The sequence below is a fragment of the Chrysochloris asiatica genome, unplaced genomic scaffold, assembly GCF_000296735.1.
Source record: "Chrysochloris asiatica unplaced genomic scaffold, ChrAsi1.0 scaffold00027, whole genome shotgun sequence".
Lineage (NCBI taxonomy): Eukaryota > Metazoa > Chordata > Mammalia > Afrosoricida > Chrysochloridae > Chrysochloris > Chrysochloris asiatica.
This window is the reverse complement of record NW_006408545.1, coordinates 18,430,932-18,457,344: the sequence shown is the minus strand read 5'-3', so window position 1 is coordinate 18,457,344 and position 26,413 is coordinate 18,430,932. Positions and strand designations below refer to the sequence as shown.

Sequence of the window (26,413 nt, the reverse complement as noted above, 5' to 3'; positions counted from 1 at the left end):
TAAGATCGCTATGAGTTGGTACTGACTTGATGGTACCTAGCAAAAACAACAACAGAAAGGTAGGGGTGAGTTGCAGAGCAGCTTTCAGGAAACAGATTGTTCTGAGCGCTTATGGAAGCATATGCCAACAGAAGCCACACTGGGCTCTAGTCCAGCTGCAGGCCCTGCTCACGTGGCTCCAAATGCTGCTTTGAAAGGGTAAGGGCATAGCCTGGAGAGAGAGTTGGGAGCCTGGACTCTCTCTCCCCTGTTGGTGACATTTGCCTCTCAGTTCACATCCCCTATATTATGCTCTTGCTGGGTGCTTGCCCCTTCTCCCTGCATTCAGCCTCACCCTTTCTAGGCCATTCCCGTGAACTGATGTTTCAGCCCAACTTCCTAAGGCCTCAGTACAGCAATCAAGGGAAGGAAGCAACAAAATTTTTCTGGCCACTGGAGATGCTCAAGGGGAGTCCTGGTTATTCCTACCTCCCTGTGTGATCCAGACTCCTCAAGCATTCTTCAGTCTTGCTGGGTAACATAAGGGAGCTACTTCATGAAAAGGTTGAACATCAACCAATTCTTGTTGGTACAGTGACTCTGTATTCTTCCCATCATCTTTTGATACTTTCTGCATCATTTAACATTTTGCTCATAGAATCCTTCAATACAGTAAGTTGAATGTTGAAGCTTGAATTTTTTAAGTTCTTTCAGCTTGAGAAATGCTGAGTGTGTTCTTCACGTTTGTACATTTTATTATACTACCTGCCTTTGTCTTCTTGAATTGACCTTTAAATTTTTCTGTCCAGTTCTTTTATTTCCTTATTTCTTCCAGTCTGTTTAGCAAATTTCAGAGTCTCTTCTGACATCCATTTTGGTTCTTTCTTTCTTTCTTTTTTTCTTTCTTTCTTTCTAATGACTTTTTGCTTTCTTTAAGTATGATATTCTTAATGTCATCCCACAATTCTTCTGGTCTTCAGGCATTGGTATCTAATGTATCAAATCTGTTCTTGAAATGATCTTTATTTAAGATGGGATATACTTGAGGTCATATTTTGACTTGTGGACTTGTTTTAATTTTCTTCAGTTTCAGTATGAACTTGTATATGAGCAATTGATAGTGTGTTCCACAGTCTGCTTCTGGCCTTGTTTTGGCTGATGACATGAGCTTCTCCACCACTTATTTCCAGAGATATAGTCAATTTTATTCCTGTGTATTCCATCTAGTGAGGTTCACATTATAGTCACCTTTTATGTTGTTGGAAAAAAAAAAAAAAGTATTTGCAATAAATAAGTCATTGCCTTGCAAAATTTTATCATGCCATATCCAGCATTATTTCTATCACCAAGGCCATATTTTCCAACTGCTGATCCTTCCTTTTTATTTCTAATGTTCACATTCCAATCACCAGTAATTATCAATGCATCTTGATAGCATGTTTGATCAATTTCACACTGAAGAATTTGGTAGAATTCTTCCATTTTTTTCATCACTGGCTATAGTGGTTGGTGTTTACATTTGAATAATAGTGCTATTAACTGGTCCCTTGTAGGTGTATAGATGGATATTATATCACCAGCAGCATTGTATTTCAAATAAATCTTGAGATGCTCTTTTTGACGATGAATGTGATGCTATTCCTCTTTAATTTGTCATTCCTGGCATAATAATCCACATGACTGTCTGATTCAAAATATCAATCCCAGTCCATTACAGTTTAGTTACACATCTTCTACCATTACAGTTGTAACAATCACAATTAATCCTGCTAACAGTTACTCACAATTGAATCATAAAATTCTATCACTATCATCTCCCCATCCCCTTTTACAAGAGAGATCTGGAAAAGAGGAAAACTATTCAGTGGGGATTCTATACTACCTCCTTGTTCTGAAATTAAATGCACTTATGAAAGCTTGTAAGCCAGCCACTTTATGCCTTTATAACCCCTCATTTTTTATTGTCAATGTCTAAATTGCCTGTCCCTATCAACCCAGTGCACTGAGAAAACAAGCTTGTTCCTTGATATGAGGAATCCTTCCATTCTGGTTGGAATTTTAAACAACTGCATCCATAAGCAAGGGTCCAATTCATTAAATTGTAGCAATTTACATTTGCTCACAGTATCAAGCATCTTTATCTTCATCTGGTCAAGTTCTGGTCAACTAGCCATCCAAGCTAGGTCAAATGGGTACTAGCTGCAAATATGGGAGTTCACATATTGTCTCCCTGCACTTCAGACCAGCTGGCTGCTTCACTCTCAGCTCTAGCCCCGAGTGGCTAGGTCAGTATGCAAAGACTTTAGATTGCATGGATCATAACAAGCTGTGGACATCATTGAGGAAAATGAGTATTCCAGAACACTTAACTGTACAGAGACCAAATGGCAGTTGGCTGAACAGAACATGGGGATCCTGAACGGTTTAAAATTAGGAAAAGTGTGCTCCAGGGTTATATTCTTTTACCATACTTATTCAATCTGTATGCTGGGATAATAATCCTGGAAGTTGGATATGAGAAAGAACATAGCATCAGGATTGGAGGAATACTCTTTTACAACCTTGCTTGTTGAAAGCAAAGAGTACTTAAAATACTTATTGATGAAGATCAAAGACCACAGCCTTCAGTATGGGTTGCACCTCAGTGTAAAGAAAATGAAAATCCTCACCAATGGAACAATAAATAACATCAAGATAAATGGAGAAAAGACATCTTTGAAGTTATCAAAGACTTCACATTTTGTTTGGATCAACCATCAACTCTCATGGAAGCAGCAGTCAAGATATCAAATGATATAGTGCATTAGGCAAATCCGCTGCACATGACCTCTTTAAACTGTTCAAGAGCAAAGATGTCAGTTTGAGAACTAAGGTTCACCTAACCCAAGCCATGGTATTTTCAATAGCCTCATTTGCATGTGAAAGTTGGACAATGAATAAGGAAGACCACAGAAGAATTGATTCATCTGAGTTATGGTATTGGAGAAGAATATTGAAAAGTACCATGGACTTCCAGAAGAACAAACAAATCTGTGTTGGAAGAAGAACAACCAGAATGCTCCTTAGAGGCCAGGATGGCCAGACTTTGTCTTTCATATGCCGTACATATCATCAGGAGGTATTAGTCTGTGGAGAAGGACATCATGCTTAGTAAAGTGGAGGCTCAGCAATAAAAGGGAAACCCCTAACGAAATGGAATAGCACAGTGGCAGCAGCAATGGTTGTGAGGTTGGCACAGGGCCAGGTAGTGTTTCATTTTCTTGTGCATAGGATCACTATGAGTCGGTAACAGCAACAATTTGATAGAATACAATAAAGAACATCTCTTTATATCTATTTTGTGTATAACTTTCTTATTACCTATAGACAAATTTCTTATTACCTATAGATTCCTGGCGTGGCTCTGTAGGTTCAACACTGGACTGTAAACAACAGGTCAGCAGTTCAAACCCACAAGCTGCTCCTTGGAAACTCTATATAGGATTACTATGAGTTGGAACCGACTCTATGGCACTTAATAAAAACAACAACAAAGATAAATTCCTAGAAGACGACTTATTAGTTAAAATATTCAAAGGCATGAGTATTTTGAAATCTTTCGTAGATACTACCAGCTTGTCCTTCACAAATACGCTCAGATTCACAGTGGATGAGCCAGTCATCTTCCTCATTCCTTCATTAGCACCAGATTTTATCATTATTTTCCATTTTTGCTGGTTTGGCTTAAGGACTGGCCTTGTCTAATGGTCTGTGGGGCACTGAGAGGACAGTGTTCTGAGCCCCTCTTGGACAACTGACTCAGAGCCAGGGAAATTACCCCAGCTCCAGGGGCACCCTCATTTCTGCAGCTGACTGCCCGTATCCTGAGAGCCTGTTCTGAACCTGGAAGTGTCACGGGTAAAATTCTGTAAATGTGCAGATTGGGGCTTAGACTTCACCCCATAAGACCGCCTGATACCCACAGAGACATACTCGCTGAAACAGATAGAGACACACAAATAGACAGATGCTTGGAAAGTCACATAGACAAACATACACAGATACAGACCACACTCACATCCTAGTCAGGGGGCTCTGTGCTGCTTATATATATTGGCTCCTGTTTCTCTTCAGAGCCAAAATCTAGGGCTGCCTTGAGAGGGTACTTTTTCCTCTGTTTGTTAATGGCCACCTCTTCAAAGTGGGTGCCCAACCTCCTGAAGAAAGCCAGGACTGGAATTGTCTAGAGAATGAGCAGTATGACCCTAAGACAAGAGGTGCCCCTGATTTACACCCCACATGGTTTTTAAAGCTTTTATTGTACATTGAGTGATAGTTTACATGGAAGAGCATCAGTTTTGCACTCATCCTATCATAGTTTGTTTCACTGCAATGATTATAATCCCCTCCATGCATCATTTAACAGTATTTGCTTCTATTCCCTCTGTTTTTGTTTTGGTTTAGTTTGATGAACACAAAAGCACTCAGAAATATATAATCATTTAAGCAACAAAAGGGTACATTCTGCAAGCCTGCCTCTTAGACACCAGCACACAACCTTTCTCTTTCCACACCCCACACTTTCAAAGGCACCAATCTGGCCGTTATCTACCCATGACTTTCTCCACTGGGAAAGAAATCCCTGGGGCCACGGGAACATGCCCACCCAGAGCTGCTGCCTTCCTGCTCCAGACAGCTGGAACCCTGGAATTCCCTGCATGGGCCCCTTACCCAATCATCTTCCCCGCAATAAGAGTTGATCTCTTGGCACCAATGTGCAGCACACTCCTGCTCCGAGGGGTAGCTGTGTGCAGGGGTGTGGATGGAATTTGGAGGGGGGACTGCAATGTCCACTTGCATGCATGCAATGGCCCTTCCAGTATAGCATGAAGCTGGAGGTAAGAAGAAGAAGGGTCATACTGTAAGCCATGAGCTAGGGACCAGCTGTCCCCAAGTCATCACATCTTAGCACAGAACTCAGAGTAGTACAAGAATTATACATTCAAGCCTTACCTTCCAAGTCATTTTGAAGGTGTGTCTCCCAAGGTAGGAAATTTTTATTTTACTAGTTTGTTAGTTTGATAACTTTTAAATGCAAAGGGACTTCAAAAAGTACCTGGAAAAATTTCATTATCTTTCTACTGCATTTTTCCAGGAACTTTTTAAAACCCCCTTATATTGAGAATATTTAGACACATTGTATGTGGCTTCCATTTGTACTCTTGTCCCTGACTCTGCAAATGTTAAGAGCAGACCTGAAAGAGAGGCTTCAAAGGCTAGGGCTGATGTTTTGGTCCAGAGGAGAAGTGGAGGGAGGTCTGGGAGCCAAGGGCAGGTGTGTCATGAGTCCTGGAATGGCGAGGCGGCCCTGCTGAAGCCACTGTGAATACTATCCGTTTCTTTTCAGATCACTTTCAGGAAAGACCACCTCGAAGCCTGCCTTCTTTCTTTGGGTTGTGATGTGATGGCAAGAGAACGCAGCAACTTTGAGACCTATTCCATGTGTTACGAGCATGTGTTACAGCATGCAAGGCAGAAGCTCTTCGAGAAGGAGCAAGTATGTTCCCAGGGAGACAAGAACTGAGATTGGAATCGGGTGTGGGCAGGGAGGCCCAGGAGTCACTCAGATGCAGAAAGTAAAACTATGAAGGGTAATGGTACCCTCCAAACGACTCTTCTCACTGGGTCATTTTCTTGGGTGCTTGTATTCTCAGCTGCTGAGATGGCGGTCCTAGACAATAGACCATGTGCTTTGGAACTCTCCAACGGGGAATATAAGAGATGACCAACCAAGGAACTGGGCCACAGGGAAAGATGCAGAGCTAATAATCCCACTCACAGCAAACACAAATGGGATATGTGCTGTTCCTGGTCAGATAAAGGCACCAGGATTCTAGAATAAACTGTCTTCAGGAGAAATATTATGGGCTGGTCTTACTGAAGAGACTTCCCTGGAATTAGATCTCACTAGTGGGAACCACAAGCCACTTGTGTCTGAAATGTCACGCTGTTTTAGAATGGTTTACATAAGATATTTAGAGTACTTTTCATACGAAAAGTCTGAAAGACTAGTAAAAAAAAAATCAAGTGAAGTATTAAAGTATCAGATAATGAGTCTTAGATTCACCCCCACTTTGGCTTTTCCCTGACACTGAGCCCTCTACCTCAGTGTGGGTGCTAGGATATTGATGCTGACTGTTCATACTGTGTTGGGCATCAGAAAGTCCATGGGGTGACAGTACAATCTTGGCTCCACCTGGAGTCTCTGAGTCTCAAAGCGAAACTCCACTCACACAGACAGGAGGTGCTAGAAGCATGTTGCACCAAAATGGGTCATGGTGGGAAAAGTAAATGTTTGAATTTCATTATGCACTCCTTTCTCCTCAGGAGTTAGATGTTACACAAAGAGCTCAGAGGCCACCTGATGAAGATGCTAGTCAGGTAGGTCAGCTGCTACTTGCATTAATTTATTGGGGATCCTAGTATGGCACTGTAGGATTAATTAAGCACTGGACTGCTAATTACTAGGTTGGCAGTTCAAACCCAGCAACTGCTCCTCAGAAACCCTATACAGGATCACTATGAGTCAGAACTGACTCAATCTGTACTTAACAACACTAACAAAGTCAAACAAACTGTATGACTTAAAACAACAGAGATTTATCCTTTCACTGTTCTGGAGGCTAGAAGTCTGAACTCAAGGTTTCAGCAGGGTCATGCTCTCTCCGAAAGCTATAAGGAAGGACCCTTCCTGGTCTCTCCCTATTTTCTGGTGGTTGCTGGCAATTGTTGGCATTCCTTGACTTGTAGATATATTAGTCCAATCTCTGGGTGTCTCTGTGTCCAAATTTCCATCTTTTGTAAGGACACTAGTCATTGTATAGAGTTCACCTTAAACCAGTATGACCTCATTTGAACTTAATTACATCTGTGAAGACCCTATTTCCAGATAAGGTCACATCCACAGGTTCTAGGTGAATATGAATGTTAGAGAGGACCTTGTTCAACTCAATATAAAACTTACAAAGTTTTCTTTCCCATTTCTCAAACCTGTTCTCTCAGAATTTGTCAGAATATGAATTCTTAATGTCATTTGCTTGTACCACTTTCAAGGATGACCTGTTGAAGTTCCATGAAGCAAGGAGACCATTGTGGAAGTACCCACAGGAGTTTGCTTTCACTTTTTATAAGCAATTCTCTTTAGAGATCATCATTTTCCTTGAGTTTTCTGCATTTTTCTTTCTTTCTTTTTTTACCCCTGTTTTTTACTTTTGTTATATTTGCGTTTTCTTTCTTTTTTCTACTGAGACCAGTTAAAGTGCATTCCAAAAAAAAATGAAGAGGTATTTGGGCTAAGGTGTCAAGGGACAGCCAGATTAAAGATGGCGGCCAAGACAATTGAAGGATTTTCTCCAACTGAAAATTGCTCAAGCAGTGGCTCTTCTGGGGTCATGCACTCAGCAGCCACTTACGAGTCTGACACTTTGAGGACCTTCGATTCTTCTGCCCACTTTTGTGAAGCAGAATATTTACCCTCTTCATGTTGAAGTGCAATTTCAGCCCTGATCCATGTAGAACTATTTTGTAGTAGCAGTTACGGTTTTCTAAATTGTTTGCCATTTAATCACGATTTCTACCACTAGGTTACTGAACTCAGTCATAATATGATCATGGAAATCACTGCTCTGAGAGCCCAACTCACTGATTTGGAAGAGGAGAATTTGAATCTCAAAAAGCAGATTAGAAAAGAAGTCCAAGAAGAATACGAAGCATTAGTCCAAGCCTTGTTTGTGACCTGTTTACACATAAAAGTGAGTGAGTGTCCCCTGTCAGATGTCTGGGCAGCCCTGTGGGGAACTGGGAGTAACTGATTCACATAGCAGCTGCACACAGAGGGATCAGTGACAGAATCAGCTTTGTGGAAACAAGAGACACTTGAGTCCTAGACTTTTCCAGCCCTAAATTTTCATTGCAGAAATATAGGCAGCAATGGGCTGTGATTATTCTATGGTGGTAGATCCTGACTGTTAGATCATTTAGATGTGTCTTATTTTTCACACTCTTTTGACAGTTGCCATCTGATTGCTAATTGCTGCTGCTCCAAGGCCCCAGCAGTCCACACCACTGTCTGTTTTATCTATTGAATGTAGTAATCTAATGGGAGAGCACAGTGCACAGGACCAGACCAGACCCCAGTGTGGTGGCAGCAGCCACTTCCTCAGATGCAGAATTTGAATCCAGAGATTTGCCCAGCCCTCAAAATGCCTGCCAGTCTTTTTCTCACCTCTGGTGTCAGAGAACTGCTGACCCACCAGTGAATACACTCCCAGAAGAGGAGTAACGAGTATCCATATGCCCCACACCATGGAAGCCATGAATGTTCTTGCCTGGTTTAAGCAGCTGTGAGATGGGTTTTCCACACTGCAAATGGGCCATCAGGGTCAAGGGAGCCTGGTCCAAGCTTCCCAGCAAGTGTGAAGTTCAGTCCAAATATACCAGGCCTAACTCCAACACCAGCAAGCTAGTCAATTACAACTCAAGACTTCCACAAGTGCAGCAGAGTAGAACTGTGCTTAGGATTTTCAAAGGCTGCTTTTGTTTTTGTTTTTTGAAGTAGTAGATCACCAGACTTTTTTTGAGTTGCTTCTGGGTGGACTTGAACCTCTAACCTTTCAGTGACCAGCTGAACATGTTAACTGTACCACCCAGAGACTCCTAAGTCCAAGACAGTCTCCCCCAATCTTGCCTTCCTTGCTATTGGATACACCACAGAGCCAGCCCCATTTGGGTCCTTCCTCAACTCTTCCTGGAAACCCACAGTCATGACATTAACAAAACCTCACACCAAGGCTCTGTCTTGGCTTGGTCATTCCAGAAAAGGTTGGTGCTCTCTTGTTCACTTGTGAAGAGTTCTCAAAGTACAAATGCTTACAAAGAGTAAAAGATCAAAACTCAGATGCGCTCACCCTGGAGCAGTGGGAGATGGGTAAGCAGACAATGAAAGCAGCAATTTGCTGAGAGATCTTTCAGGTGTGAGATTGTCGGAGCCATTACTTACATTCTTTTCCCCTTCAACCAGATTCCTAGATAAAAAATAAATTCCTTGCTTCTCCCAGAAGAAAATAGGTAGACCAGACCTCTCAAAGTAGGAAGGATCCCAAGAACAGCATGAAGCCAGCACCAAAGCTTCCTGCCATGGCTCCCCACCTGCATGCTATCGTCCTACCTTCTTCTCCACAGATATGGTTCAGCAATAAAAGGGCACTCAAGCCCTGCCCCTCTCCCCAAGGACATTGGGTCTCCAGCTGCAGCTACCAATAATCAGGCCTTTTACCCTTATAAAAGTCATTCAGAAAGAGTTCTTCCTTAACAGCTGAGGCCTAAATATGGAGGCAGCCAACCTGATACTTTCCTCTACTTTCTCTCTCTCTCTTTTTTTAAAAAAATTTTTATTGTGAATTTAGTGGCAATTTACATGGGAGAACATCGGTTTTACACTCATAGTTTCATTGCAATGATTACAATTTCCTGCGTGCATCATCATTCAACAGTATTTGTTTTCATTCCCTCTGCTTTTTGTTTTGTTTTGTTTTGGGGGATGTACACAAAAACACCAGGAATATAGAATCATTTAAACAACTGAAGGGCACATTCTGCAAGCCTGCCTCCTGGCCACCAGCACACAGCCTTTCTTTTTCCATGAGTCTAAGTCCTCAGCTGCTCTCTCTCTCCACGTCATCATCTCTGCCTCCATCTCTGGTGTCACTGCTTCTCTGGACAGGGTCCCACATTCCGCTCATACTCTTCTCTCTTGATGGTCCTAGGGTCGATCCTTTGTTCCTGGACTGTAAGATTAACTACTCCCCACTTTTTGCTACAAAATGTGTACCTTTACAGTTGTGACAGTCGCAAGTAGTCATGAAACCATTATTCACTATTCAATCATAAGAATCTTTTTTTTTTTTTAAAGTTTTTACTGTGAATTATGTGTTAGTTTACATGGCAGAACATTATTTTTACATTCATCCTGTTGTATTTCATTTTACTGCAATGGTTACAATCCCCTGCATGCATCATCAACCAACCAAAGGGTACACCCTGCATGCCTGCCCCCAGGCTGCCAGCACATAGCCCCTCTCTCTCCCTGAGTCCAGAGTCCCATAAGAATGTTTTTAATAGAGTTCTTTGGGAGTGGTTTGTCTATAGTGTTTTCCTGGACAGATCCTGATCAGAGGCAATGTTGAGAGCCAACATTCTTAGGTTCAACTTTCCAAGTAATTTTGGAAACCGAGAATTCCTAGGAGGCAATTCAGTAAGCAGATTTCCATCTGCAATCTCCCACTGTTCTACCTGTTCAACTTGTCTTGCCATCTGATAAGTTAGGCATGCTCTAAGACATGCAGAAGTGCAAATGACAGGGGCTTGTGAATTAAAGATCACTCTCAAGGGGCAACTAGTGTGACTTCCATATAACACATGAATAAATAATTGGGAGTCTCTGAGTGCTGTAGTTAATGCACTCAGCTGTTCACAAAAAGTTTAACTGTTTGAGTCCATCCAGAGGTACCTTGGCAGAAAGGTCTGGTGGCCAGAGGCAAATTGAAACTGTATGAACACTGTTCTACTCTGATATACATTGGGTCACCTGAGTCAGAATCAGCTCTGTGGCAAAGGGTAACTGGTAGGATAATTGGGTGTATGCTATTTTAGTATGAATTCAATTCTAAAGTTGGGTTTTAAAAGGAAAAATCCTTTACCTCAGTTGCCCTTCACTCCCCTCATCTCCTTAACCGGACTTTGCCATTTTCAGGGCCAGCTGGATGAGAACCAGCTGAATCTGATCCAGAAAGTGTGTGAGCTTGTCAGCGAGGTGAGACGAGAAGGGATTGACACTTTGAAAAGCCTAAAGAAAAAATGGGGCTCTGCAAGACCGGAGGACAGCATGAAAGAGAGCTCAGCCAAAGTATGTGGTTCCATTTAGCAATAGGGTAGCAGCGATTCAGCCTAGAGTTTGATCCCGCTGTTCACTCCATTTCCTTTCCAGCCCAGTTCCACTGAGGAAGTACCGTAGCATGCATTTAAGCAGGCTAGGTACCAGGGCTCATTGTGCAATCATGTCATCTTTTGGAGACATGTTTCTGATGCTAGGATCTGAGTTCTTCCCCCGGAAAGTGATGGGAGCAGGCTTTTCTGAAAGTGAGTTTTCTTAGCAGGAGCAGGAGCAGCTGCAGGCCTTGGAAGAGGACAACTGCAGCTTGACCACCCTGGTGAGCAAAGCCAGGATACTGGGCCGCTGGAGGCTGGCTGTGCAGCAGGCGTACTTCCGGGGCCAGCTGAGCAGGGCAGAGAAGGTGAGCAGCTGCTGAGATGGTGTTGGGTGGAGGATGGTGCTAAAGGATCTGACAGTTGGGGCTTTTCCTGTGGAGGGGCAAGGCCAGAGACTTGGGAAAGAGACAAGAGGCCAAAGCAAATGGCAAAGGAGACCAGAACAGAAGGCTTGAGATAGCTTTGTTAAAAAACTGCACGTTTTTGGGTTTCAACCATGATTCATCTGAGCTAAATGAAGTAACAAAATAATAAATGGAAAAGCTGCTTTAAAGCAATTTGAAACCAAAACACATATTGATAGTCATTTGGAAATCTTCACTCTTTAAACTGTTTCTTAATGTCTTTATTTATTCTGATCTGTCTTACTCTTTGTAATTAAAACCACGGGTGCTCCATTCTGCTGGAAGTTTTAAAGAACAGTGTGGATGCTGAAGTGGTTTAGACACTGCCTGGGAAACTAAAAGTGTGAAAAGGACACTTATTTCCTGTCACTGTACTGTGTTTGGGATATTTCTAGGAAGTGATTCAAAGTAAAAAGGAGTGTTTGAGCACCAAGCTAATGGCAGAACGAGAAGTGGTTTTGTTTCGTCAACAGCTACTGGCTCTCAAGCAGGCCCTGGCCAGGGCTCAAGCTGACAACGTGAGCATGTGGAAACAGCAGGAGAGCCAGGTATCTGGACGGCAGGGCAATCTTCCTCCCTCTTTTTGATCACGCTCTGCAAAGTCAAAGGTGGCCACCAGAAGCAGCTGCCCATAGCAGTCACCAGAGCTCCACAGGGAGCTGAGCAGATTTGACAGACAGAAAAAGATGACTGGGACCTCCCATTCCCTTCTTCTCCTGCCTATCCCAACCAGGAGAACAAGGGTGGTGGCCAAAAGGCCTTTGTTCTTGTATTTGGCTAAGATGATCAAATAATAGTTACATGCAAGAACATTTAATCATCCTTGGTGTTTACCATAAGGGTGTCTTGGGTTCTGACCCTCTGCCTTGATCACACTGCCCCAAGCCCACATTCCATCGAGAACAACCCCTGCTGCCAAATTATTACTACTCCCCCAGTAGAGGGTCTCCAGCCCTTTCCTGAGGATCCACATTTAGTTTTACTCGCAGAAGTTACTGCTACTCCAGAGGGGATGGCACCAAATTAAAGGTGTTTAAGTCTAAATTCTTACTAACTGTGCTAACCTGCAGAGGATGATGAAAATAGAGAGATCCTAAATTTGGAGAAAGACCAGCAGAGTTTAGATAACAGTCTGAGAAAGCTGTGCATACTTAACATGAAATATAAATTACTTATTTGGTCATTATGGACACTATTTCTTCCATTATTGTAAAGCCACCATACAAATCATTATTAATAGTATTAGTATTATAACTAAGTATTGACCACCTCGTATTTACAGTGTTACTCATTAGATAAAAATTCAGAATAGAGCCAAATTATTACTACTCTTTTCCTTCTTTATCTAACAAGTATCTGGCTTCACCAAAGTTACTTTGGAAGTCAAATCAGAAGCAGGACTAACCTTCTTTCCCACACATTACATGTATCATATCGCATCTCCCAATGATAAACCTTTAATACTGCTATCTCAAGATAAAGGCTGAGTCACTGACCACCTAAGACAGGCAGCGTCCCTTAAACAAACAATAAATAAGGAGGATTCGGATGCAGACCATGCAGACCCGGTCAGGAGGCCAAGCCCCTGTGGGCCCAAGCGTTGTTGACCGTCCAAACCATAGGCTCTGAGGATCAGACTCTAGCCACCTAGTAGACATAGCAAACTGTCCCTCATCTGATTATTCAGTAATGCTTGTTAGTAATCTCATACATGAGCCCTGGATATCCACAGACAAATGTAAAAACCTTCCCTAAAAGCCGAGACTGTAAATTCCAAAAAGGCAAGTCCCGCCCCCATCCAAAAAAAAAAAAAGCTAAAGAGGATAGAGAGAAACATTGTAAACTGATGATATATGGAGGGGATAATAATCAATGTAATGAAACAAGCTATATGAATGGTTGAATGTGAAGCTGATGATGTGCCCTGTAAACTTTCACTCAATGCAAAATAAAAACATTTAATTAAAAAAAAAAAGATAACGGCTGAGTAACAATGCAAATGGATCTTGTGATCAATATGGTTATTTGGTTAATAAGCTAATTAACATATCCATTATTATCAAATCTTGGAATTAAGAGACCATGCTACTAGGGCTGGTGTTGCTGCATGGTTTGTGTTACCACTTTCCTGGGTTTCCTTGTGATTTGTTTGTACCCCAACTCCCTCCCAGCCAATGTTGTGTCAAGACTTACAATATAAATGCTAGGCTGGACTAGAGACCCTAGTGGTTTTGCTGATATCGGACAGAACAGAGTTACCTTGAACCCAAGAATGTACCAGCCTTTCTAGGCCTGGGTCCTAAAGGAGGAGACGGGGATAGTGTTGACCAGTCTCTCATTCCCTGCCTTCTGCTGTCCTGAGGACTCTGAAGTTCTTGTTTCCTTTGGCCTTTTTCTACCACAGGCTCACTTGCTGAATGAGTTAGAACACAGAGCGGCCCAGGAAGCTCTCAACCGGCAGCAGCTGGATTTGATGAAAACATCCAGCATAGAGAAGCTCTTGGATGATGTGAAGCAAAAGGAACAGCAACTGCAGCTTCTTACTGAAGAGGCTGACAGGGCTTCTAAACTGGGCCAGCTTCAGAAGAAAAAAATCCAGCGAGAAATACATCAGGTAAACTCCAGTGAGAGGTACTGGCCACTAGTAAGCAAACCAGAGTGTATTGGCAAGAGCTCTTTCATTCTCCAGTCTTTTTCACGCCTCCTCTTGTTCTTCATGAAGTCCTGGTGTGGCGCTGTAGGATAAGCACTGGACTGCTATGAGTCGGATCAGCACATCTCAACTTTTGTCACATCTAGGCACACCAGAAAAATAGTACAATTCATACCAGTACTGTGTTGACTGCTCCACCATTTATAAAGGGGGATGATGGCATACCTGTAACCTACTTGGGACACATGTAGGAGTCGAATTTTTGATTTAGGAAGTCTTTAGAATTTTCTGAGAAAGAATCTGGGAAAGCAACAAATATTATGGAAGTCATTATAAGAAGATTCTAGTCAAAGGTGTTTCTGAAACTGCAGAGACAAAAATGAATGGCAAGAATGGTTTGCAGACATGATATATTTTTGTTAAAAATGCTCCATAATAGGAGATACACAAGCACACCCAAACTTGCAAATAGTACCCATTTGACCTAGTCTTGATGGCTTGATAATCAGAACTTGACTAGAGGAAGATTAAAACAAAAACAAAAACAATTTTTGATAAAGGAAACAAGGGTAAAATGCTACAATTTTATAAAGGTAGTAGCTCTAAATACCAACAGAGAGGGAAGGAGTCTTCACATCAAGTATCAATGCTATCCCCTCTGTTCACAGGGTAGATAGGAACTGGCAATTTAGACATTGGCTACCTAAAATGAGGGGGTGATAAAGGCACAAAGTGACTGGCTTACAAGGTTTCAAGAGGGAGTTCAGTTTAAGAGTATGGGAGAAAAGAAAGAGTCCCCACTGAATAGCTGTCATCTTGTCTAGATGGGTCTGGTGAAAGAGATGGGGATAAGAGTCAACAGTGAGTAATTGTTATCATGACTAATTGCAACTGTCACAATTGTAAAGGTAGAAGTTTTGTAACAAAAGCAGGGGAGTACTTAATCTTACAGTCCAGAAATAGAGGACCCTAGGACCATCAAGGGAGAAAAGCACAAGCGAAATGCAGGACCTTATTCAGAGAAGCAATGACACCAGAGATGGAGGCAGAGATGGGGACATGGAGAGAGGGAGCAGCTGAGGACTCTAGATTCATGGAAAGAGAGGGACAAAGAGCTGGTGGCCAGGAGGCAGACTTGCAGAATGTGCCCTTTGGAGGTGTAAATTATTATATATGCCTAAGTGTTTTTAAAAAAAGAGCTAAAATGAATAGAGAGAAATTAACTGCTGGTACATGGAGGGGATTATAATCATTGCAATAAAACAAAATATATGAATTGTTGAATATAAAATTGATGATCTTCCCTGTAAACGTTTACTCAATTCACAATAAAAACTTAAAAAAAGAAAGAAAGCCCCACAGTAAGAAGAAAAAGAAAAATGAAATAATATAATGTAAATGTGTGGATTAATACATAGTCCAACAAAGGACCCAGAATGTAATCCAGTACAAATGGAAAAGAAACAACACTTTGCAGAGTAGGCAATTCATGCATAGTCATTGAATTCATGTGTCAGTTAATTCACTGTTAGAAGACAAAGGAAAATCAAATTATTGATCAAGTTTTTCAAGTGTTCACGTAAGTAATTAGTAAGAATTCTACAAAAGATAAATGGCTAGTAAAATAGATAAAAATGAAATTGATGACATTCTTGGGAAAACATTTTTATAAAAAAGGAGAGAGAAAATGAGTAGCTATAGAATTTTTTTTATTAGAATTTCCCATGTATCTCATGAAAATTAAACTAAAATTTAGCATCACTCATTTGTGTTACAAAGTAGGCCTTTCTAAAAGCTCCCACAAAATTAGGAAGAAGTTTATAGATGGGTTGTTGTTATACTTCTCCTACAGTGCCACACCAGGACCCCACAGATTAGTTGGTAGCTAAGCTATTTGGTTCCAGGGGCAGTCAAAACAGAAATATTTTGAGATTGTTTTCAATAAATATATTTTTCAATCGATCTATGTAAAAACCACTGTTGGCCCTTCCTAAACTGCTCCTCCTGCTTTTCTGACAGCTCATTCAGCCCTAGGCTTGTTGTCGGGTGCCCTCCAGGTGACCCCACATGACAGGCTCTAACTGCACTGTTGGGTTTTCTTGGTTGTAATCCTTGTTATTGCAGACTGCCAGGTCTTCCTCTCAGAGAGCCATTGGCTCGGTTCAAACCGCCAACAGCTGAGCACCTGTGACAGTCCACCCTCCACCAGTGGAGGCTTCATGACCTGACTGGCCTCAGTGCATCCACGTCTCGCTCACACCTGCACCTGCCCAGGTCTTTTAAAGAGTAGGCTCTGCCTCAGACTGCCCTGTTCCCAGCCCCAGGGCCTCCACCAGTTGTATGACTATGGGCAAGGTCTGGGGCTTCTCTCTGCTTTAACTTCCTCATTGGTAAAATGGAGATAATAATGGTTCTCATTTTATGGGATCTGGGGAAAGATTATTTTAGTTAATACAAATAAAGTGTTTAGAACAGGATCAGTCACATAACTCTCAATAAGTGTTGACTGTATTTTTGCTGGGAATTGGGAAAATATGATGGTGAACACACTCTGAAAATAGGTACCCAGACCTGGATTCAAATCCTAGCTCTGCCACAAACTGGTTATGTGACCTTTGGCCAGTCACTGTGCCATGATACTTCTGTGAAATGAGAGTGGGGGGTGGGTGCTAACTCAAGGTAGGTTCTAATTAGGCAGGTTGGTTTTGCTAGTATTTCTCAAATTGATTTGGCCCCAACCTGGTCCAAGGAATCTTGGTAAGTTTTCCTGTCCATAGGGATGGAATCTTACACAAATCCCCATAGTACACAGAGAGACTCTGGACCTAGTTTATATTGTTGTTGTTGTTAAGTGCTGTTGAATCAGTTTTGACTCATAGTGACCCTGTACAGAGTTTCTAAGGAGCAACTGGTGATGTTGAACCACCTACCTTGCTGTTAAATGGACTTTGCAGTCTACAACATTAACCCAGAGCACTACACCAGGATTCCTAGTTTATGTTTTATAGATATATATTAATATTTAGTTTATATTAGGAAGATTTTTTTAACTCTGGAGATCTGATAATCAACTGAATTTTAAAGGACACTTGAGAGTGTCCACACAACAACGGGAACAAATCTCTCTAATATTTGTCAAACCAGCTCAGCGAGTTTAGGGATCTACTAGTACAAGCAGGATTTCAAACATCTGGGACTAGACTTCTGTGATTCGGGTATATTGCTTATTTTTAAGCAAAAAGGTTAGGAGATGATAACTTAGATTTTTTTTAAAGAAAAAGCACCTGTAATGTATTCAGAGGAGTCTTGGTGTGACTTTTAACCACAAGGTTGGTAATTCAAACCCACTAGCTACTCCTTGGAAACCCTATAGAGGTTCACTAGGAGCCAGATGGAGTCCTGGTGTGGCACTGTGGGCTAATGCGGCAGACTGCAAAGTCATTTGAACTCCAAGGTCGGCGGTTCAAGCTCACCAACTGCTCCTTGGAAACCCTATACAGGGTTGCTATGGGTCAGAATGGACTCGACAGCACTTAACAACAGCAACATGAGTCGGAATGGGCCCAGCAGCTCTTAACAGCAACAATCTATGTGGGGGCGGTGTGTTTTGGACCCAGCCACTCTTTGGGGAAGGGGAAAGGAGATTATGGGTCAGCCCTGAGTGGGAATTGCTGCAGGAGTAAATACAAAGGTTACCTTCGGGGATGGGTGCATGCATGGCCCTTTTCAGAAGGTAGTCTGGTGTAGATATCTTGCAGAAGCCCAGGGGCCTCTGAGGGTACCCAGGCTTAACCTCCAAGATCCTGTATGAACTGTTCCCTCTGGTGAGATAAACATAAAAGGTATAACTCCTGGTGATGCTGTGATACAAATTAACTAAAATAACTTCCGTTCCAAGGGCTGCCTTTATTCTTCATTGGTTGATTTCTTTGCTTTTATGGAGTTCTGAATTCTCCCAAGGCTGAATTTTGCCTAAACAGGACTTCTATGGGACCTACACTCTCCCTAGGAACCACCCTGTGAGTGGAGAGGACTCCAGTGTGCAGAACAAACCATTTCCACTTCCTATGCACTTTTTCCTTCAGGTGAGAAGCCAGCTGGCCCAGGAGCGCAGTATGAAGCAGGACGCTTTCCAGCGTGTGGAGGAACTAAAAAGTCAGCTTAATGACGCTGTCCAGATGCGCTCACCAAGTGGTAAGGATACCCCCTTCTCTATCTAGAAAAAGCTCCCTCAGTCCCAGGCTCTGAACTAAAGGGAAGGCTCAGTTATACAGCCAGTGTTGAAAAAGTCAGTCAACATCTTTTCTGATTAGCAGTTAGAACTTTCTCCATTAGTTCACTTTGGAGTACTGACATCCTATACTAAACAGTCTCAGTATTTAAAACTGATCCCAGGATTATAATATGCCACTTTAAAGAACATAGGGGACTTCATTGATTTGAAGGATCATAATGCTTTGGGATGTCAGTGACACATTTCTCAGATGTTATTCATAAATACATTATGATTCATCACTGAGGAGTACTATCAAAATAGCCCTCTGGATAGTACAGCCAGCAGTAGCACAGAGCAAAGACCAGGCCCCAAAATGTCTCTTAATTGTTCCTTATGTTGGATTCCTAGGGTTTCTATAAGAAAATAACACAAAATGAGTAGCTTTAAGCAACAGAAATGTATTGTCTACAGTTCTGGAGGCTGAGAGTCCAAGATCAGGGTGTCAGCCATGTTGATTCCTTCTTAGGCTTTGAGGGAGAATATGGGAGCTCTGGAGTCCTGGAGTGGGGCTGTAGGATAAACACTGGACCCAAAAGGTCAGTTTGAACTGCAAGGTCGGCGGTTCAAACTCACCAGTGGCTCCTCAGAAACCCTATACAGGGTTGCTATGGTAGGAACCAACTCCATGGCACTTAACAACAACAACAATAAAGTCATGTAGGATTAGGATTTATCCAGCTCCAGCATAAACTCAGAAGTCCTGGTGTGGCGCTGTGGGCTAATGCGCTGGGCTGCAAAATCATTTGAACGGCAAGGTCATTGGTTCAAGCTCACCAGATGCTCCTCGGAAATCCTATACTGGGTCGCTATGGGTCAGAATCAACTCGATGGCACTTATCAATAAGTATAACCTCATGTTAACCTGGCAGATAACATCTTTAAAGACCCCATTTCCAAATAAGCATGTTCACAGGTACTGGGGTGGGACTTCCACATATCACAATTTAATTCATAACAGTTGCTATAAAATAAGGGCTAAACACCTGCCCTTGAATATGAGGGGCCTGGGACCATGTTTAGGGCAGATTTATACTGGCTGGAGCCTCTGTAGTTCCCACATTGCAAACCAGCCAGTGCCAATTCAGTTTTCCAGAAGTAACTAAGAAAATGGATATAATCAGAGGGTGGGGTGAATTTGTAAACTCTCTCTAATTGTAAAACCACACAAGATTAGTGTTTGGGACCAGTGTGGTCTGCCTTAAATCGTTCTGGAAAAGATAGCAAATAAGTAAATACATACTTTTTTGTTTTGTTTTGATTTTAAAGCTTTTATTGTGTATTGAATGATTGAAGGATTACAGGGCAGATCATCAGTTTTACATTCAGCAAATCATTGTAATGATTACAATCCCCTCCACGAACCCTTTACAACAGTATTTACCTCTATTATTTTTTTGTTTTTTTAATGTACACATACCACATTGAAAATATGTATTTGTTTAAATGTCCAAAGAGCACATTTTGCAAGCCAGACTCATGCCCACAGGCACACTGCCTTTCTCAGTCCACAGGTCTAGAGTCCTCTGCTGCTCTGTCTCTCTATGTTATCGCCTATACCACCATCTCTGTTGTTGCGGCTTTTCTGGTTAGGATCCCTCATTCCTCTGATGCTCTTCCCTCTTGATAGTCCTAGGGTCCTCTGTTCCTGCAATGACAGATTAACTGCTCCTCTTGTTTAGTTGCAACTCTCCTACATTTACAGTTGTGACATTCATCATTAGACCTGAAAACAATTGTTGTTGTTGTTGTTGTTAGGTGCCATTGAGTAGGTACCGACCCATAGAGACTTTATGCACAGCAGAACGAAACATTGCCGGATCCTCGGCCAACCTCACTACTGTAGCCACACTTGAGTCCATCCATGCTGCCACTTGGCCAATCCATCTCATTGGGGGTCTTCCTCTTTTTCTCTGACACTCAACCTTATCAAACATGACATCCTTCTCCAACAACTGGTCCCTCCTGACAATATGTCCAAAGTATGAGAGATGAAATTTGACCATTTTGGCCTCTAAGGAGCACTCTGGTTGCACTTGTTCCAAAACAGATCTATTGGTTCTTTTGGCAGCCCATGGCACTTTCAATATTCTCCTCTAAAACCATACCTCAAAAGCATCAATTCTTCTATGACCTTCTTTATTCACTGCCCAGCTTTCACATGCATATGAGGTTATTGAGAATACCATGGCTTGGGTCAGGCTCACCTTAGTCCTCAAGCTGATATCTTTGCTTTTCAACGCTTTAAAAAGGTCCTGTGCAGATTTGCCTAATGCAATACTTCGTTTGATCTCTTAACTGCTGCTTCCATTAGTGTTGATGGTTGATCCAAAAGGAATGAAGTCCTTGACAACCTCAATCTTTTCTCTGTTGATAAGAACGTTGTTTATTGGTCCAGTGGTGAGGAGTTTTGTTTTCTTGACATTGATATGTAATCCACACCGAAGCTGTGTTCTTGGATCTTCATAGATCAGTAAATATTTTAAGTCCTCTTCACCTTCAGCAAGCAAGGTTATATCATCTGCATATCGCAGGTTGTTAATGAGTCTTCCTCCAATCCTGATGCCACATTTTTCCTCATATAATCCAGATTCTTGAATTATTTCAGCATACAAGTTGAACAAGTATGGTGAAAGAATACAACCTTAATTTTAAAACATTCAGTGTTCCCATGTTCTGTTCGAACATGGTCCAGGTACAGATTCTTCATAAGCACAATTAAGTGTTCCGGAATACTCATACTTCACAATGTTGTCCAAAGCTTGTCATGATCCACACAATCAAAAGCCTTTGTGCAGTCAATAAAGCATAAGTAAACATCTTTCTGATATTCTCTGCTTTCAGCCAATATCCATCAGACATCAGCAATGATATCCCTCGTTCCACAGCCTCTTCTAAATCCGGCTTGAACCTCTGGAAGTTCTCCGTCAATGTATGATTGTAGCCATTTCTGTATTACCTTTAGCAAAACTTTACTCGCATGTGATATCAAAGAGATTGTCCAATGATTTCCGCATTCCATTGGGCCACTTCTCTTTACTCACAATTTAATCATAAAATCCTATCACCATCATCACCAGACATTTGGACAAGAGAAAAATTATTCAGTAGGGTTTCTGTCTTACTCCCCTTGTTCTGACACTAAGCACCCTCATGAAAGCTTGTAAGCCAGCCACTTCATGCCTTTATAGCCCCTCGATTTTGGTAGCTGAAGTCTCAGTTGCCCATCCCTATCAACCCAGTGTACAGAATAGGCATGCTTAATCCTTGATATGAAGAATCCTTCCCTATTCAGTTGGAATTTGGAGCAGATTCATTCATAAGCAAAGGTCCAGTTGATCAGGTTGTAGCAATTTACACTTGCTCTCTGTATCATACTTCTTTATCTTCATCTGGTCAGCAAGCCATCCGCACTAGGTCAAATAGGTACTGTCTGCAAGTTTGGGAGTTCTCAAATGCTTCCCACCTCTTCAGACCAGCTGGCTGCTTCAGTCTTAACTTTAGCCCCCAGTGGCTAGGTCAGTGTCCTTGGGCTCTGGAGTTCCCACATCTCCCTGAATTTCAAACCAGCCAGTGTCTCCTCTTGGCTTCTGTAACACAGTCTGGTGGTTGAATGTTTGGGCTTTGGAAACCATCCAGCCAGAGGTCAAGTCCTAGCTCTGCCACTACTAACTGTGTGATCTTAACCTAAAACTCAACCCCGTTGCTGTCAACTCAATGTTGACTCATAGCAACCCTATAGAACAGAACTGCCCCAGAGGGTTTCAAAGTTGAAATCTTTATGGACACTGACTGCCACAATCTTTCTACCACATGGTGGTTGGTGGATTCAAACCACTGACCTTAAGTAGCCAAGTGCTTAGCCACGGTGCCACGTGAGCTCCTTGTGTGACCTTTGCCAGGTTAAGTAAGTCTGTCTGTAAATCGGGAATATCCATCTCAAAGGTGTGTCCTGAGGATTAAATGAAATAGTATGTATCTGGAGCCCTGGTGCCACAGTGGTTAAACACTTGGAGCTAACAGAAAGGTTGGCAGTTCAAATTCACCAGCTACTCCACAGGAGAATAAGGTGGCAGTGTGCTTCCTTAAAAATGTCTATAGTCCTGGAAACCTATGGGACCGTTCTACTCTGCCCTGTAGGACCACTGTGAACGAAATCAACTCAACAGCAACCAGTTGGCACAGTATGGCACTCAGTAACTGTGCAAATGTTGGTTATTACACTGTCATACATGTGTTTAGTCCTTTCACTGTTTTGGCTTAGCTGTTCACCAATGTGAACGAACTGGGAAAGCACAGCTCAAACAAATTCACAAGACCAAGTTGCTTGAGGTTTACTAAGGTCCCTCGTCTCTCCTGCCTGGCCTGACATGGGATGCTGGCATCTTCTACCTGGCCACTTTCCATGGCTAGTACTGTTGTCCCAGACAAAGATATAGAGCAACAAGGGTCCCTAAGGGTCCTATTTTAGCCACTGACCCGAAGCAGTTCTGTACCTCACACCATCTTCTCCTCATTCCCTGGATTTTAATTCTCTTTTCCTTCTGCTTTCAGCCAAGCCAAGTTTTTTGTTTGTTTGTTTTTTAAATCTTTGTCTGGGTCCTAATATGTCCTTGAGGTCCCATGGAACACAGTAGTTAAGCACTCGACTGTTAACCGAAAAGTTCACCAGTTCAACCCACCAGCTGCTCAGCAGGAGAAAGCTGTGTCAGTGTGCTTCTATAAAAATGTTTACAGTCTTGGAAACCCTAGGAGTTGATTCTAATCTGTCCTATAGGGTAATGATTTGGTATCAATTTGACAACCATGGTTTTGTCTTTTTTAAAAAATATGTCCTTGCTAGATTGTAATCATTGCAATGAAATGAGTGTAAAACTGATGTTCTCCCATATAAACGATCACTCAATTACAATAAAAACTTTAAAAAACAAAAAATGTCTTTGCTGTTGCTCATGACCTCTAACACACATTCACAAAGAAGAACCAGAGTAGAGCATGAGGGAGGGGGTCACCCCTAGTTCCTAGGTTTCAGACTCTGGTTGGAGTGAAAGAGAAGCCTCCTTCCCAGGAAGCAAGAGTTGAAATTACTGAGACCCTGGCCCTGGCCTGTCCCCTTCTGCAAGGAGAGGAGAGAGCTTACTGAGGATTTCATACTTGCAAGATCCACTTGAAGGGAGACAACAGGACATACCTGTGTTTTTAGTACCCAGCATGCTGAAGGGACAACAAAAAGCCTATGCTGCTCATAATTCTCAGTGTTATCCTTAGTTTGTTATGATCGACACAGTCAAGTGCCTTTTCATAGTCAATAAAGCACAAGTAAACATCTTCTGGCATTCTCTGTTTTTAGCCAAGAGCCATATGAAGGCAGCAAGGCTATCCCTAGTTTAACTTTCACTTCCTCTTCTGAATCCAGCTTGAATTTCTGGCAGTTCCCGGTCTGTGTTCTGCTGTAACCATTTTTGAATGATGGTCAGCAAAATATTACTTGCAGGCCTTATTTCTGCATTCTGCGGGGTCACCTTTCTTTGGAATGGGTACACACATGGATCCCATTTGCTCCTACCTTCTCAGGGGCCTTGAATTAGTCTTCTGCACATATTCATAAGTATTCTCAGGACAAGTAGAGAAAAGTCCTTTGTGGTGTGGGTAAGGTGCTAAAGGGAGAGGGGCAGTATATGAAGTTTGGAAGGCAAGGGGAAGATTTGAAGAGTTCCTTTAGAGAAGATGAGAAAATCAGCAGACTCCAACGTCAGCCACAGGGAGAGCACCTTTGTTATTGTTGTTAGGTGCTGTGGAGTCAGTTCTGAGTCACAGTGATTCTATGCACAACAGAATAATATACTGCCCAGTACTACACTATTCTCAAAATTGGTATTGTTGCTGCCACTGTGAGCACCTTTGTTGTTGATGCTGTTAGGTACATATGTGTCTGTTCCAACTCATAGTGACCCTATGCACAACAGGACAAAGCACTGCCTGGGCAACTGCACCGTCCTCACAATTGCTGTTATCTTTGAGCCCATGGTTGCTGCCACTGTTAATCCATTCTCATTGGGGGTCTTCCTCATTTTCAATGACCCTCCACTTTTCCAAGCATGATGATGTACTTTTCCAGGGACTGGTCCCTCCTGACAACATGTCCAAAATACGAAAGTCTCACCATCCTCACTTCTAGGGTGCAATCTGGCTATATTTCTTCCAAGACAGATTTGTTTGTTCTTCTGGCAGTCCATTGTCCTTTCAATATTCTTTACTAACACCATAACTCAAATGTATCGGTTCTTCCCTATTCATTGTACAACTTTCACATGCATCTGATGCAATTGGGTCAATTAGTCCTCAAACTGATATCTTTGATTTTTAATGCTTTAGAGAGGTCTCTTGCACCTCAGCTGGTCCTAAGTCAACAAGGCATCTTGTCTCTGACTTCAGTGATTTGCTCAAAATCAGGTACATGACCTAAGTTAGTCCAAACAGAGTCTGATTCCTTTTAACTGTCCCCATCTGCACACCCCACTCCTACTATGCTGAGTTTGAATCGAGAAGACAGAACCTACAGAGGTGCATCCCTTTTCTGCTCCCAGATTTCTTGGAGTCCAACAATAGAGAGAAACCAGCCCTCATGAAATAGCTTGAACCTTAATCAAGTTACCTCAAACCAGTTCACCATGAACCTTTTACAATCTTGTGAGCCAATAGATTTCATTTTCTTGTAGTGTCTCAGGAAGCTCAGGATCATAAGGGAAGACATGCTATTGCCAAGAAAGGGGATTGTGCTTATGAGGAACCTGTACATAGATGAAGAGGCAGTCATTTGAACAGAACAAAGTGATAGTAAATGGTTTAAAGTCAGGAAAGGCGTGTGCCAGGGTTGTATCCTTTCACCATACTTATTCAATCTGTAGGCTAAGCAAATAGTCCCAGAAGATGGATTATATAAACATGAACATGGCATTAAGATTGGAGAACGACTCATTAACAACCTGTGCTGTGCAGATGACACAACCTAGCTTGCTGGAAGGGAAGAGAACTTGAAATACTGATGGAGATAAAAGACTGCAGGAGAACCAATGTATTTAAATTATCAGATTAGAGAGGAGATTGAAAGTACCATGGACTACCAAAAGAATGAACAAATAAATCTGCCTTGGAAGAAGTCCAGCCAGAATGCTCCTTAGAATTGAGGATGGCAAGACTTTATCTTTCATACTTTGGACATGTTGGCAGGAGGGACCAGTACTTGGAGAAATACACCATCAAGCTTGGAAAAGTGGTTGTTGATGATGTTAAGTGCCATCGAATCAGTTGCAACTCATAACTATCCTGTATAAGGTGTCTGGGGAGAAGCTGGTGAGTTTGAACCACCAATATTGTGGTTCAAACCAACCTTGAGGTGGCGTGCTTATCCTACAGCACCACACCAGGATGCCTGGAGAAGTGGAGGGTCAACAAAAAAGAGGAAGACCCCAAATGAGAATGAATTAGCAGTGGCAGCAGTAATAGGCCCGAACATTAACAGCAATTGTGAGGAGGCACAAGACCAGACAGTTTTTTATTCTGTTGTGAGAGGGTCGTGATGAGTCAAAACGAAGTTGACTGCACCTGACAACCTCCTCCTGTATCTGACTTCTAAATGTAGGAGGCCTGCAGAAATCTGTTTGGCCTCTCTTCTCACCTTTCATTCTTTCAGGAGAATTGTATATGTTCCCACAGCTTTCATTGTTATTTGCCAAGTCTACATTTGCAACCAGCCATTCTTTTCGGAGCTCTTGTTATTGTTGTTATTGTTGTTATATGCCATCAAGTCAGTACCAACTCACAACGATCCTATGCACAACAGAAGGAAACACTGCCCAGTCCTGCACCAACTTCACAACCGTTGCTACTTTTGAGCCCATTGTTGCTACCACTGTGTCAGTCCATCTTGTTGGGGACATTTCTCTTTTTCTCCAACCCTCCACTTGATCAAACATGATCTCCTTCTCCAGGGACTGGTCCCTACTGATAATATGTCTGAAATATGAGAAAAGAAGTCTGGCCATTCTGGCTTCCAAGGAGAATTCTGGCTGTATTTCA

The 26,413-nt window shown here is 42.2% G+C and overlaps 1 protein-coding gene across 1 annotated transcript in view; it reads left to right on the top strand.

Annotated features, from left to right (window-relative positions):
• The window catches only part of CCDC162P, a 104,296-nt gene that overhangs the window by 70,848 nt on the left and 7,035 nt on the right, over nt 1–26,413 (top strand). Inside the window, exons 11-18 of the mRNA XM_006839991.1 lie at nt 5,366–5,515; nt 6,346–6,399; nt 7,602–7,769; nt 10,769–10,921; nt 11,178–11,309; nt 11,804–11,956; nt 13,813–14,022; nt 18,147–18,255. Coding sequence (XP_006840054.1) covers nt 5,366–5,515; nt 6,346–6,399; nt 7,602–7,769; nt 10,769–10,921; nt 11,178–11,309; nt 11,804–11,956; nt 13,813–14,022; nt 18,147–18,255 — 1,129 coding nt within the window. The remainder of the gene's footprint in view (nt 1–5,365; nt 5,516–6,345; nt 6,400–7,601; nt 7,770–10,768; nt 10,922–11,177; nt 11,310–11,803; nt 11,957–13,812; nt 14,023–18,146; nt 18,256–26,413) is intronic.